The following is a 15,578-nucleotide window of genomic DNA, read 5'->3' as shown; positions in this document are numbered from 1 at the left end:
CCTTAACACTTTATTTTGGTTCATGTTTGTTTTATTTCTTCATTATCTTAAAAACAGCTAAGTGTTTTGTTTCTACTACATTTGTACTGATTATTTGTTTTGATCAGTTTACTCACTTACAATGAGAAAACGACAGGACAAAAATGTGAATGTCCCTATCATTCTTCTATAGATTGTGAATCCACAGTAATTATAGATTTAATTTTAGAGATTAAAAACTGGACTGATAAATGAAGGGGAAGAGCTTTCTGAAAATAAGTAATTCTTATAATAACTAACTGAAAGAAAATCCATTTTTAATTTGCATATTTTGTGCTGCTGGCTACGTTAAAGAATACAGCCAGTTTTAGTATTCATCTCACACTGACACAGCTGTCTTTCTGTTTCTTTTGCACCATCTATAAAATTGGGGCGTTGACATGATTTTGTGCTTTTTGGAACATCTACAGACATATTATGCACACTGAGCGCTTTCAAATATCACACCCTAGAGACTTCTTCGGTTATATACATCCAACGAGGTATCCCAAATCTGCCCAGATTTAGAAATATGGCTTTGATCTTGCTTTGGCTGCAGTTATTTTTGTTGTTTTGGTGCAGGGTTGGTTTTTTTTTTTTCAAATGCTGTTTGGTTCGGAAAGGATATTGAAAACATACATCCATTAACACACAACATAGGAAGCCCAGAAGAATATTTATTTATATTACTGCGTGGATTAGGGTAGCACCCAGTATCCAACTGAGGCCCCACACCCTCTGTGCAAAGCACCACATAGACAGAATACAACAAAAAACATTCAAGCCACTTAAAGCAGCAAATGGCAGGAGGGAAAACTGGAGTAGAGAGACATTTTACTAGTTGGTTAAACTCACACATTAGAAGTACATCGGGGGGAAACGCGCCAAATCTAAGGGTTCAAAGCACCCTTGAGCAGTATGGTGCTTGGCTTCTGACAATTCACTGTGAGAGCACTGAGCTATGCCTGCTTAAAGTCAGCTGTTAATGAAGCCGTTTCTTTTTCAGTACAATATTTCTAGTTTTCCTCTCATGCTTCAAAAGATTCTGATAAATAACTGCATGTTTATTTCAGGCAGCCAAAGCGCATTCATACTGGAAGGACCTAAAAGAGGTAATTCAAATAGATTGAGCATTCTTCTTCACAGCATTTAGCACAGAAAGCTAGGGTGGACAGAGAACTCGCCAGGGTGTATGAAGTTTTAAAATCTGATCAATCATACTAGAGAGAATTTGAAATCTTAAGTGGCTGAAGGCCTGGAATATGCACACACACCTTTTTAAAAGACTTTGAAGTTCAGGCAAAACCAAACTTACTTGGCCTATTTAAATTTTCTTTTATACCTTCCAAAACTCTGCTTCAGAACCATTAAGAGAAAAAACTCTCTGTAGTGCTCTTATCTATTGTGTTATTGCAATATCACCTCTGTGGCATCTTGGCTATTACTTTTCCCTTTGTTATTCCTCACTTAGTTTTGGCAAAATCTTTCCATCACTCTGTGAAACAGCACTACCCCTGCCTTCCTCCCCAGCCCTCTGATCTACCTCTGTTGTGAGGTTTCCAAAACACCACGACCTGGCACTGGGAGGAGCTGGCAGGCCTTCCTTTCTCCAGTCCCCAGTCCTTTACCACTTCAGAGCCTAGGAGAGGCTGAACACATCTGTGTTACCTAACAGGGTTGCACTTGACGCAATGAGAGATGTTCCCTGATTAGTGACTTTAATTATTATTACCAAGATTTCAATTACAATTGAAAATAACAAAAATAAGGATATTATCTATTGCTGTTACATTGACCATCACAGTCCAGAGGGGTAACTATGTCATCTTAAACTGAGATGATGTTCTGGACATGCACAAAGCGTTCATTTTCATTATGTGTAATTGATTAGTGACTTATTATTTAATTTTACTTAATGTTGATATACTAACCAGTAAGTATTCAGCCTTTAATGAGATGTTCATTTACCGTATCACAAAGCAAAATATAATTTTGCTTACTACAGTTACCTGTTCTGCTCAAAACAAGTATTTTATCTGTTTATTTGACTATGGTTTCCTCGGCATTTCTTGTTGACTGAATGTTGGCATTAAATGTAGAAGCAATACTTTATCCTAACTTTAATACTGACTACATTTTTCACGCATTTATTCTGCAAACATCGTGTCTAACTTGTCACAAACTTTGAAGTATATTTAATACAAGGGAACCTACTGGGAGCCAGGCTTCAACCTGACATGCATGCATGAGTGCACTGGCTTATACATGTGCAACTTTATTTGTTTGTGGGAACCCCTCTGGACGTTAACAGTCTTTCATTTTGTCTTTTGTAGAGAAATTAAAGCCTGCACACTAGGCAATGTTTTCTGCTTACAGCTAACAAGTTGGAATTGGCATACAGGAAAAATCTCTTATTTGAAAACCTGGTCTATATTTTTACAAAGACACCAGACATTTACTTTAAATGCACAGGAGTATGTCTCCTAAATTTGAGAAAGCTCATTGATCTCTAGAGTGACAATGTGGGACAGCTAATATGTTCCTTAACTTTGAAAGGGAGATTATTCCTATATGCTTATTCATTTATATTTGTCTCACATAAGCACTTGTCTCTCTCCCCTGATCGGTGATGTACATTATTTACATGGTAATAATTAAAATAAATCCTGAAAACTGCATCTCTGTTCAACCTGCTACACCCAGCACAGGCAACTCCATACTAGAAAGGTTGCTTTGCATCCTGCATTTAAACACTATTGGTTCCATATTGAAACCACTTTTCTATAAACCATTACTTACAGCATTCGATGGCTCTATTTACCATGAATGCTCCAGCTTTTCAGTCTGTAAACAAAGCTAGGCGAGATGGAAATGGGGATAGGTAACCGCATTGCACTGTCAGGAGACAGGAAGTATTCAAAGGCTAAGAGAATACCTAAAAATAGCAGTGCCTTTAAGCCATGTTTCGAAATATCAATACTCAGTCCGTGAGTAGCAAGCATCCAAAATTACTTTACATGAGATACTTTTGAAACACAAAAGGGTCTGTAATATCTGTCCTGTTCAGAATAAAAATTCTTACCCTTTGTCATGGTTCAAATGTTGTTTATTTATGTATATTTATATATATTTGAGATACTCAATCATGTTGATAAATTCATTTAAAATTTCCATCAAAATACTTAATCGAGTAAGTTGAAATGCCAATTTCTAAGCAGCTCAGCAGAAGAGATGACTGGTAGCATGTAAAATAGAATTTAGTCTGTGTGTCAACTGCATAGACAATAGCTACCACACACCACTAACATTATAGCTTCATGTGATACAGCAGGATTTCCAAATAACAGGTTTTACTTTTCACACAGTATTTTTCCTATTTTGAATACTCAAATACTCAAAACAATAAAATAGCTCATGAAAACCATTTCAAAAAACTCAAACCAACAATATTTTCAAATTCAAACATTACAGTTTTCTTGGTTTTAAACCATGCTAATTAGAAGTTACTAATTAGATCGCACTAACGATGACATAAAAAAGTTGTTAAGTTCATGTTTTTATACATGTAATAAATCTGTTCCTCATGTGCACTGTGAAGAATATATGGCTTGACTATAAAGAAAACTTAATCTTTACCAATAACTGTATTTTTTTCACCATGCTACTATTTTTTTTTGCTGTACATGAAATCCATACAAGCCCTCCCTAAAAAAAAATGGTTTTTATATATGAATCTATTACCTAGATGAAAAAAAACTACTAAAGTTTTTTAAAAATCTATTCTAGCCAGCTCAATTATTACATATTCAACAGGGTGGAAAGGAATAAATGCCAGCAAATGCAATTCGCCCTATATTTCTTTAACCCTCCTATATTGCATTTCTCCTTCACAGGACCCAATAATTATAGGACTTCAGTGACTACACAGTCAGTCACACAAAGCCAGCATGCAGGCCACAAATCTCAGTGTGTGCTAGGGATGCCTTGCAGGTAAAGCAGCTATTTACAAAGTGCATCTCAAAAGCAATATAATGAGTCACCTAAATACAGGGCTCTGCTGATGGAAACTGGGCTCCTAAAAGAGAAAAATAACTTTGTTTTGACCTCAAATTGTATTAGCTATAAACATACTTAGCAGCATGGACTTCACAAAAGCATTAGAATAAATCGAGCTTTAACATAATGAAATATTTAGGGCTGAGCTGATTACTTATTTCTGCTCAGCGGTGTAGTAGGCTAACAGTCCCACTTTCCTACATGGAATGAAATATGACTCAGTGTAAGTTGATTAGTAATAATTACAAGCCAGATATTCTCCTACCTCCTGAACAGCAGGAGACCTGTGATATCAATTGCAGACTTCCTGCGCTCTAATGATTCATACACAATATATGCAAGTTGTCTGCGTGGCCAGCACAGATTCTGCAATTTGTCCAAAAATTCACGTAGACAGATTGATTTCCAAATTTCAATAGGATTTTAAATGTACAGGATACCTCCTGAATTATGAAGTCCAGTAGAACAAGTTAGAGACACCATAATAGAATTTCCTTAAATCTCAATTTAGCAAATTCTTTTTTTTCTCCTTTTCCTTTTTTTTTTTTTTTTAATCCAATCACCATTTTAACTGATGAACTTATTCTTGAAGCTCAGTTTTATTTCAAACACCAATTTATTCTTGAGTTGATCTGAGGAAAAGAAGGGAACTTATTGTGACTCTCTCTTGTTCATTAGACAGAAAGAGATAAAGAAATCCAAAGTGAGGGTGTTTAAGCACTGAGATAGGTTGTCCAGAACTTGTACAATCTCCACGTTTCGTGATAGTCACAGCTTCACTGAACAAGACCCCGAGCAGCCTTATCTAACCTGAAATTAACCCTGTTTTGAGCAAGAAGGTGGAGGAAGAGCTTCATTTGTTGAATACCACATGACAGCCCTTAAGCCATATGTTCCTTTCCTGTAGCAATTTCATTATTCAGTCTTGTTTTTAATGAGCAATTACTACAGCTGTCCTACACATTTTAAATAAAAAATTAGAATCTTAGATCTAGATAAGAAATAAAAAATAGAGACTTTTGAGCAAAACATTTCAGGCTTCACTTAGGAGTGAGAGTGAGGAGATTATTTCACCTCTCTACTATTTTATTTTCTGACTGCACCACAGTAAGGTTGTAACATAAACCAAAAAACAACAAGATGACATCTGTCCTTTGTGGAAACTTTGGATTCTCACTTTTATCACAGGAAAGAAATCTTTGAAATAGGACCTGAGAGCAGCCAATGACAAGTTGTTACCCATGCCTACAAAATATTTCGAACTGTTCCACATTTCTATGGGAAGGGAGAAACAAAATTAACATTTTTTGTAAACTGCACCTGTTCATGCAACCAAAATCTAAATGTTTCGATGTTAAATATCAGTTTTTCTAGTACCTTTAAGATGTAAAAATATTAACTGTGGTTGTGAAATATTAATATTTTACCCTACTATTTCTGTTCAAATGGAGTCAGATAAGTACTCAGAGCTGTGCTTCTACAATTGATGCATTAGTATACACAGATAAACACCAGCACAGGATTTTATTCCTTATCAGTACTTCTTCATCCTTGATTTGGGACACTGCTTTACCAAAACCAACTCATGCATACATCAAGAAAATAGAGTAAGACTTCACTGGGTATTTCCATGATTAGTGGGAACCATTTTACAGCAAACTCGTGTAAATGTTAACACTAGTCAAGTGAGATGAATTGAAGAAATTGTACTTAATATATCTCCATGACAGATATTCTTATCTCCATGAAAACCAAACCTTTCGGTGCAAGTATCTAGAAAGGATCAGCACTAATTTGAAAGTATTTATTTCTTCATCTCACAGACTTAAACACTGTGGTATGCAAACCCACATCTTGTTGACAGCTATGTATGTGTGGGTAGTTCAGTGTCTGGCTTAGTGGTATCTGAAAGCTCTACAGGCAGCTTCAACAGAGAATCATCTTACCCTTCCACAGAAATGGTCCGCTGCAAGCTCACTGTGGGTGGACGCGTCGCAGTGCTGTGCTGGGAATGACTGGATGACCAAGGAAGAATAAAGAAAAGCATTTGTTAAAGAAATAGTAGTTTCTTTTGTTCTTATTTTCTTTAGCAGTTTAGCTAATGTCAAAATAGAAATAACAGTCAGATGGTTTTACACGCGGCTAAAGCATTTTGACTTCAGTGATGTTCATCTCTTCAAAAAATGGCTCAACCCTACAATTTCGCTTGTTTAAAATCAGGTTTCATTCCTCATTAAGAGCAGATAATGAAGAGAATAACTCCCCCTTATCCTTCTTATTCTTTTTTTAAAATATACATATACATACAGTTTATTGACTTACAATAGCTTAGATGTTAATTGTTCTGCTAAATGTACTGATCATAAAACACAAAATTAATTTCAGAGCAGACGGTTAAACAGTAAATAATAACGTTATCAACCTAGTTGTCAGTGTTTCTCAGGCAAAATGCTCAGTAAAAGAAGACATGCACTGCTTACAAATGAACCATAATGTAACTTCAAATTTTACAAATTTCAACCTACATTCACTGCTTGAGTTTGTTTAAGTAGCTTGAGTTTTTCACATGAAATTTTATCAACGTAAGACACAACATTTAGGAAAAAAATTATATTTTCTAAGCAAAGCACAGACTTTCTGAAAGAAAAATATTTTTGAATAAAAATCCTGAGGTCTAATAGCTTCTCATATGTTCTCTTGTCACGACTAAGGAACCTCAAAAATAGTTGCTATGCTAATATAAACCAAATAAATGACACAGTAACGTTAACTTCAGTATTGTATTATTGTATAACAGCATTGTACCATTGTATAATAGCATTGTAACATTATTATTAATGCAAATATAAATGGATAGCAACACAGCATCAATCAAAGGCAGTTCTGTGATAACAAATTGCATTCCTTATCCAAGACAATGGTTTTGAAAATAATAAAAAAGTAGAAGCATCTGGGTGTATCTTCTGATTAGTTAAAACTGCTAGATCACATAGTGAGGCTCAGTATTAATAATGCAAAGTACACATTAAAAATAAATCTCTGAGTTGGTTTTATATCACTGATTCTACTAATTGCAGATTTTGTCTTGCTTTCAAGCTTTGTATACAACTCGAGCTGCTTGTTCAGAAGCAGCACACCTTATTTTCATTAAGAGCGAAGACATTCATCGTTAGTGAGCAAAACATCTTTTACACGCATTTTATCCTGTAGCACAGCCAATACTGTGCTTGACAGAAGAGATGTGATTTTTTGTGTAGCACATAGAGTTGTGACCCACTGTGCCAGCCACAGACCTGCCACCTGCTGGTATTTCCTGCTGCGACCATCGTGCTCTTATTTCGTGTTAGTGAATGCAGTACTTATCCTTACTCTGGGTATTTCAGAAGGTTTGTGTGAAAGCATATTTCCATAATAAGAAGCACTACGGGATTTTTTATCTGTTTTATAGCAAAACACAGGATATACAGGAGTATCATGCGTCTCTGGCATCATGGCATGAACAGAATAGTGGAGTTTGACAAACATTGCAGAATAATATTTTATGAATATTGATTACGACTTAGGATGTGTATTTTTAAACTCCTTTTTTTAGTGTTTATGTATTTTTTAAAATTTAAAGTCTAGGTTGTGGCTTGTATTCTGTCCCCCTTCCTCTACAGCTGGAAGGGAACATACATGCTTATGTTCCTGTACTCGCTTCCCACACCAGATTAATAAGGAATGGAACAGCCTCCCCCCTGATTTTCCCCCCTGTTTTCATGAGACAGAAGTGACACAGCAGAGCCATAACTCCTCCAACTTTTCCCTGTGCAGCTTGACTCTCAGAAACTTTATTCCCTGAAGTTACATCAAGAGATGCAAAAATACGGCTGGTACAGGGAATGAGAATCCAGCAGAGAGGGCGATGATGTATGTCATAGCCCTCTAAGTCATACTGTATGTCAAGGTCTGTCTCTAAGAGGAGGATGGCAAAGCTGTGCCTGAGCTATATCGCCGATGCCACCCCACAATGGAGACTTTAAACAAGCAGCTCATATTCTTGTAACAGATGCTACATATTTTGTGGGGAAAAAAATCTATTAAAAAGGCATGGCACGGCAGCAACTGATGGTTTCATGCAGTAATTGGCTTTATTTCACAAATGTTGTGTAGTGTTCTGGTTTTCAAAGGAATGTTATCATAGGAAAGGGAAGCTGAGGAATGACAGCTGATATGGCACTTTGCCTTAAAACTTTTAAGCCACCTCTCCCTGTTTCAAGATCTCCTCCTTAGTAGAGCCACAGCATACTGTTATGACCAGACCCACAATACCTACATCCAAGCACAACTAACCAAACTGGTTTGAGTTCTGAAAGCTTTGTTTCTTTTCCCAAAAAAGACTTCAGCATTGCCTTATTTTTACTAGGGTAAACTTATTTATATATCTCTGACCAGCTTAAAAATGAGCACAATTACGAGAGCATGAAAGGTAGGACTTTCAGCTGCTAAAGCACTAAAACCAAATAATTTCCCATTTATCTATAGAATTACTAACTGGAGATGATAAAAAAAAAATGAATAGTAAGCACTTGGGATGTGACTATGTTTGGATGTTGCAAATAAAATATGGGCTACACTCACCAAAGTAATTTACAGAACGGTGAATTATTGCTCCTGCACTGGAAGAGTCAAAATGAGGAAAGGGACCAGCCTGATCACTGTAATAGACTCTCAGTCCCCACAGTGATGCTGCATTTTACTGATGAATTCAACTAACTTTGAGGACTGATGCTTAACCCCGGCTACTTTGTGCAAAACCTGAAGTTTATAACCTGTCTGTTAGATCACGCTGTTTCTAAATATTTTATATAATGGATGAATAAAGAGTAAGAATTTTGTCACCATACTATTCATAATGGCCTGTACAGAATTAGCAAAACCTCTTAGTCTTTATAAAAGATCTCTCTTTGACTTCACACAGTCTTCTTTAACATGGAACAAATGACCTTTCTGAACATAGACCTACCTAGATCTAAAGCTGGAATCAGCTGCACTCTCATAGATTTATTATTGGTTTTCACTAGTCACGCATATTAAAAAGATTGAACATCTTTTTATAACTGTAGATTATTATTGTTTAAAACATGATTCCTATTTAGAAAGGGTGAAAATACTATTTATGACCTTTTTAAGGAAAATCATTGTTGAAACGCAAAATTGAAATGAGAGCAAACATCACTTCTAGAAGTGATTAGGAGCACCAGGTTCCTTGATTTTAGGTGTCCAGTCTAAAACACTTCCAAAACCCTGCTTTGCCAAAAGAGGATATTTATCCCTTTCAGTAAATCAAATGTATAGCATAGCATTTCATCAGAAGGGCAAGGTACCCAGAACTCACTAATCACTCTCCTCAGCCACTTGAGAATTTGTGCCGTGCCACCACATCTGATTGGCAGTAACCCTCACACAGTATTGTTATGGCTGGGGCAAGAAACAACAAATCAATCAAAGGATTATCATCCAGACAGACCGGAAAACAAAGAATCTTCAGAGGGAAGAGTAGATTTTTGGAAAAGCAAAACACATTTCAATGATGGAGTGAAAAAAAAAAAACTAGGATGGCAATATTATTTTCTATTATATCTGATGGTCTGTTAAGTAGAGTAATCCCGTAACAAGTATGAATGAAAGCAGTGATTTCAATTCAGTATTGTCCTGAAATTACCAAACCACTCAAGCACTAGATGTCATCAGCATCCCTCACTGGAATTGTTACCTCATTATGCAAAGCTGTGCGAGGAACACTATACCTCACTCCTTCTGAGCAAGGAGCTCAGCTATGGGCAATATTCCACTCATTAGAAACCCTTTTCCAATTCTAGGTATTTGTGACAAGCAAAGTTCAAATGAGTTCTTGGCTTTTTTCATTAAAATAGTTCATAACTGGTGACAGGAAACCTCATTTTTTGTGTCATAACTATAAAAATCAAGTTCAATGCTCAGTACAAGCTTAAGCCTTCTAAAATATCATCATGAATACAATGACAACTGAAAATCAAAAATGCAGTTTAATCACTGCTTGTCATAAGTGACTATCCAGTTGGGGACAGAAATAACAGCCTGATATCACTCCTGACTTCTTTAACACATAAAGCTCCTGGTGGTGTCTATCAAAATGGTGGAACCAGCAGAAAGAAGCTGTTTTCATCACATATTTAATACACTTGTGCATGTGTTACCTTTTTTGTAGCACAAAAGAAAATCAAACTTCTGAGTTGTTGCCACCAACATTTTCTACAATGAATGCCTAAACACAGACATCTTACATCCTCATTGAGTTATGTAGGTAAGTAACGTATTTTTACACTCACAGATCTAAGTATTCAAAGTTGGACATTTAGTATTATAAAAATGCTACCCTTTCTCTGAAATGACACTGAATAAATCTCTCAATAGTTTTAATAATATAAAGTAATAATATTTCAATATACTACTCGGTACTCCAGCCACACGAGATGGATTTTCCCTGAAGAAAGGAATCTCACACCCCAAGAAATACCAGTTTTAACTTAATTCCATTTAATTTTAGTTCCAGACAAGGGGAATATACTATTCTTGTAAGGCAATTCGTATTAGTGAAGGAACAAAGAATGAGATTCTAAGTGAATGAGGGGCAAAATAGGGAGCAAAGGATCCAACCTGTCTTTTTTAATGAGTTTACGTGGGGTTTTTTTGTTTTAAACCTGTTTCTCAGGCAAGGCCTGACATTTCATGTCTTTGTAAAATACTAAAAATAGAGCAGCATGGTGTCAACATTTTTTAATGATTATTAAGAAAATAACGCATCAACAAGTGTCATAGTAACAAGAGGAGAAGTAGCCAGTCTCCTCGGATTTAATTCTGTTCTAGCCCTTCATAGAATGTTTTGAAGGCACTTCTGCTATGTGGGTGAAGCTGAAACTGGAGGCAGCAGCATAAACTCTTATTTCCCTGTAGGGACCAAACTACCTACTGCTTTTCATTCATGAATGACACTTTCACCAATATCCCAGTGAAACCCCCACCTGGGGTGAAATAATCAGATTAGGGAAAACATTTATTGTGTTTTAAACTTCTGTAACGCGATTTGGGAACTAAAGGACAAACCAGCATTAAAGGATCAGACTGCATGATACTCAAATCAGAGTTCATCCCGAAGCCTGCCTATTGCATTGAGGGTGGAAGAAAGAAGGTTGTTATAATCTAAAATTTTTCTTGGTCTCTTCTGCTCATAATCAAACAATACACATTGTCTTTACACACAAGTGCTAGAAGAGTCATCAGCTTTCCTCTTCCAACCCACCTCCTACCAACAAAGAGCAGTTGTCCTCTATTTGCTATAGTCTTGATTTAGGAAACCTTTTGTTTTCATGTATCTTTGTTTTGACAAGTTAAAACTGACGACATAAAAGTCATTATTTGCTTCCTAAATCAATTGACCTGCGTCTTCTCATAAAGAACCAGTGATGCAGCTAGTGGCACAGGCTGGACAGAGACCCCTCGGAACACCGGCTTCAGACCTGCGTTCTTGAGGTCCCCAGTTCTGAAACTGGCACACAGAAGAAAAGTATACAAACTCCATCTCCCTATCAACATGTCCTGTGGCAAAAAAATCCCACAAACAAAACAGAATAAAACCCAATGTAACAAAAAGACAAAACTAGAGCTCTAAGTTCTTTGTTATTCACAATATCAAAAGAACAAAGATTGATAAATACGTTATTGAAAAAGTTCCACTGGAGAACAGTGAAGGGAATACCAACGCTGTTCGGTTTTATGATGTATTCTCAGCATGTTATTTCTTATGTCAAGGATTGCAGATATCAGCGCAGTTGTTTACAAAGCTTCTAAGCCTTTGCTTTGATGGGTGTAAGAGTTTAAGAAGGCAACATGCTTTAATTCCATTAATGTGGAGTTTTAATTCAGCTCAGTGAAGTGAAACCAGCTTTTCCTGATGGTGCCGACAGCTAAACTTCTAACTTAAATGAGTTTTTGCTCTCCTGTGGGATTAATTAGAAGACCAGAGAGTGATTTCTTTTTTGTATTAATTTTATCTCAGTTGCAAACAGCTTGATAATATCCAGCACTGACAGTTACTGACCCATATTAGAAGTGTCAAACCAACCAGACAGTCTCCCATCAGAAGTAAATGGGAAACTTCAGAGAATAGGACATTCAACCCTGCTACTTTCAGATCACCCTCAGGTAACAAAGCCACGCATGAGATGTAACACTGTTTTCACGCACAGGCACATGCAGCGAGGATTTTTGGAGTGACTTAGCAACCATATCTCTTTTTTTAAAATGGCATCTGTACATATATTCTACAAATAGTATTGCTAGGCTACATACCTACCCAGTGGAAAACAAAAAAGAAACAAAATGAAGGATTAGGCTGCCAGTCTGCCTAAAAATACATAGAATAAGGACCACACTACATCTCTGTTCAGGTTCTCTGGAGTAATTTCACTTGCACAAATATAGTCAACAAGGCTGCTTACCTCGTCCTTTATTCCTTCTTCCCTCCCTCCCTCCTCTCCTTCCTTCCTTCCTTCCTCTCTTCCTTCCTCCCTTTCCCCCTTTCCCAAACAGTATCCACGAGAAATGGTTAGCCACATTCCACAACTGAAAGTATTTGAGTTATTGCAGCCCTAAATTAGCATCATATAACAATGAGGAAGAATGCAAGGTGAAACTGTGACTCAGGAATGTTTCAGCTCCTGGAATAAAGCTAATTATCCACCTTTCTTAGCAGTGCGCCTAAGTCAGCACCCATCTTCAAAGTGCTGAAACATCTAGTGACTTCAAATCTGCTTCCTTACGGCTGAGATAATTGCAGGAGATAATGATAAGCTTTAGAATATAAAAAGTATGCTTATCTGAGAAGGAATTGTTGGTTTAGTTTGAAACATAACATCCGAAACAGCTGAGGAAGTTTGGAATGATGTGGGAGCAATTGAAAATAATTAGGAATGCTGTTCAAAGGAGTAGAGTGGAGAGGATATACTGTTGATGAGGTTTCACATGTAGTTTCATGTTCCCATGCAGGGTAAATACAGGCTTACACAGTACTGTGAAGAACACAGCACTGAGCAAACTATGCATACCGAGTGAAAACCCTAAGAAAAAAACACTGAGACAAATCGATACAAAATGAAGTGGAAAAAATTTTAGGAAACATGAGAACTGTTTTAATGACTCAGACATGGTACCTTGCTCTTTTGGGAGGTTATTCTTTTCTAGATGTTACTGTTAGGTACTGATTTCTGTTACAACATACATTTTTTTTATTTTGCTTAAATTCGTTCCTTTCATCTCACCCTTCTAATTCCTTATGTTCCTTGTTCATATCTTCTCCTCATACTTTGGACAGACTTGGGTTTTTAGAAGTGGGACACTCAAATCTCCACAGCATTCCAAGACATTCTGTTACTGTTAAAAAGTAAATCTCAAGTCTTCCTATTAGCCTCTCAGTTGTATTATTATTATTATTATTATTATTATTATTATTGTTGTTGTTGTTGTTGTTGTTGTTGTTGTTTTTGATATTACTATAATGAGTATGAGGAACAATAAAGCTCCACCTGGGAGCTGAAATATTCCCTCGTTTAGTTTTACAATTGTACCAGCTGAGGACTGAGGTTTACATGTCAAAACATTTGCTACAAGCTAACATTTGTATGTATGTAGAAAAAAAACGGAAAAACAGTAGAAGAAAGCAAATCTCACTTCTCAGTTGCTTAAGCAATATCAGATGGAAACGGTCCAAGAACATAACAACTGAGTTTGGCTCTAATTACAGTTGTGGAAGAGGATGTAGTGCTACTTTCATGAATTTAAATAGGTAGTGCTTGTTTAGGAATGACAGAAAACTTCCTGATGCACTCTGCATGGCCTCCCAGTTACCTACATCTCGTGGTACCCTGTTACCTGTGCTTAATATAATGTTGAGTTTTCAGTTCCTCGTGGAGAAAGCAGCTGTCCTCCTCCTCCCTATTCTTTGACATGATGCTCATGTAATTCAACATCACCAGGGTTTTTTTGCCATGCTGCTACACTCGAATGCCGTACCTCATTTACTGTTTGCTATCATTCCTAATTCTGTTCCAGCATTAGTGCTTTCCAAGCATTACCATTCCAATGAATTGCAGAGGGTGTAAGAGAATTGGAGATGTTTGATTTCTGTGGAACAGAAAAACAAGCATTCTTGCTGGGTAAAAAGAAGGCTTCACCAAAGAAAACACATGCTATAGTACAGAAAAATGTCTTAGGTCTTCTGTAATGTAACAGAAAGACAGATATACTTTAGAAAAAAACTTCTATTAAGGATGTCTGAAGAAACTAAATAATCAGAACATGCTGAAACAATTCAAAGGTAGAGTGCCAAAGCTTGTGGCATTATATGACCGGAAGGAGTCATTCAGCTTCTCCCTCGTTTTGTATATATGTAGTGGGTTTGTGTGGCACAGTTTTAGTAACAGGAGGGATACAGGGAGAAGCTGCTAGAAGCTTCCCCTATGTCTGATAGGGCCAATGCCTACTGACTCCAAGATGCACCTGCCACTGGCCAAGGCCAAGTCCATCGGCAACAGTAGTACCACCTCTGGGATAATGTATTTAAGAACAGGAAAAAGTTGCTCCACAACAGCAATTGCAGCCATAGACAGGAGTGAGACTATGTGGGAAACAACTCTGCAGACACCAACGTCAGAGAAGAAGGAGGACGAGGAGGTGCTCTGGGTGCTGGAGCAGAGATTCCCCTGCAGCTCATGGTGAAGGCCATGGTGAGGGAGGCTGTGCCCCTGCAGCCCATGGAGGACTCCATGCCAGAGCAGGTGGATGCCTGAAGAAGGCTGTGGCCCTGTGGGAAGCCCATGCTGGAGCAGGCTCCTGGCAGGATCTGTGGACCCGTGGAGACAGAGGAGCCCACGCTGCAGTAAGTTTGCTGGCAGGACTTGTGACCCTGCAGGGGACTCACGTTGGAGCAGTTTGTTCCTGAAGGACTGCACCCCGTGGAAGAAACCCATGCTGGAGCAGTCTGTGAAGAACTGTAGCCTGTGGGAAGGATCTACCTTGGAGAAGTTCATGGAGAACTGTGTCCTGTGGGAGGGACCACACTTTGGAGCACAGGAAGATTGTGAGGAGGAAGGAGTGGCAGAGAAAATGTGTGACGAACTGACTACAACCCCCATTCCCTGTGCCCCTGTGCCGCTCATGGGGCAGGAGGTAGAGACATCAGGGGTGAAGTTGAGCCCAGGAAGAAGGGAGGGATGAGGAGAAGGTGTTTTAAAATTTGATTTTATTTGCCATTACCCTCTCCAATTTGTTTGTCAATAAATTAAATTAATTTCCCCCAGTCGAGACTGTTTTGCCCGTGACAGTAACTGGTGAGCGATCTTTCCCTGTCCTTTACCTCGACCCATGAGCCTTTCATTATGTTTTCTTTCCCCTGTTCAGTTGAGGAGGAGGGGGAATAATAGAGCAGC

General features: G+C 37.6%; 1 protein-coding gene across 10 annotated transcripts in view; it reads right to left on the bottom strand.

The window, feature by feature from the left end:
- DLG2 (discs large MAGUK scaffold protein 2) overlaps window positions 1-15,578 on the bottom strand; it is a 1,022,965-nt gene that overhangs the window by 230,797 nt on the left and 776,590 nt on the right. For all 10 annotated transcript variants that reach the window (XM_086481686.1, XM_086481690.1, XM_086481691.1 and 7 more), the window contains one exon: window positions 6,021-6,089. In XM_086481686.1, coding sequence (XP_086337812.1) covers window positions 6,021-6,089 — 69 coding nt within the window. The remainder of the gene's footprint in view (window positions 1-6,020; window positions 6,090-15,578) is intronic.

The sequence above is a fragment of the Leptosomus discolor genome, chromosome 1, assembly GCF_034619465.1.
Source record: "Leptosomus discolor isolate bLepDis1 chromosome 1, bLepDis1.hap2, whole genome shotgun sequence".
Taxonomy (NCBI): domain Eukaryota; kingdom Metazoa; phylum Chordata; class Aves; order Leptosomiformes; family Leptosomidae; genus Leptosomus; species Leptosomus discolor.
Note: the sequence above shows the minus strand (reverse complement) of the source record. Positions and strands in the feature narration are given on the sequence as shown.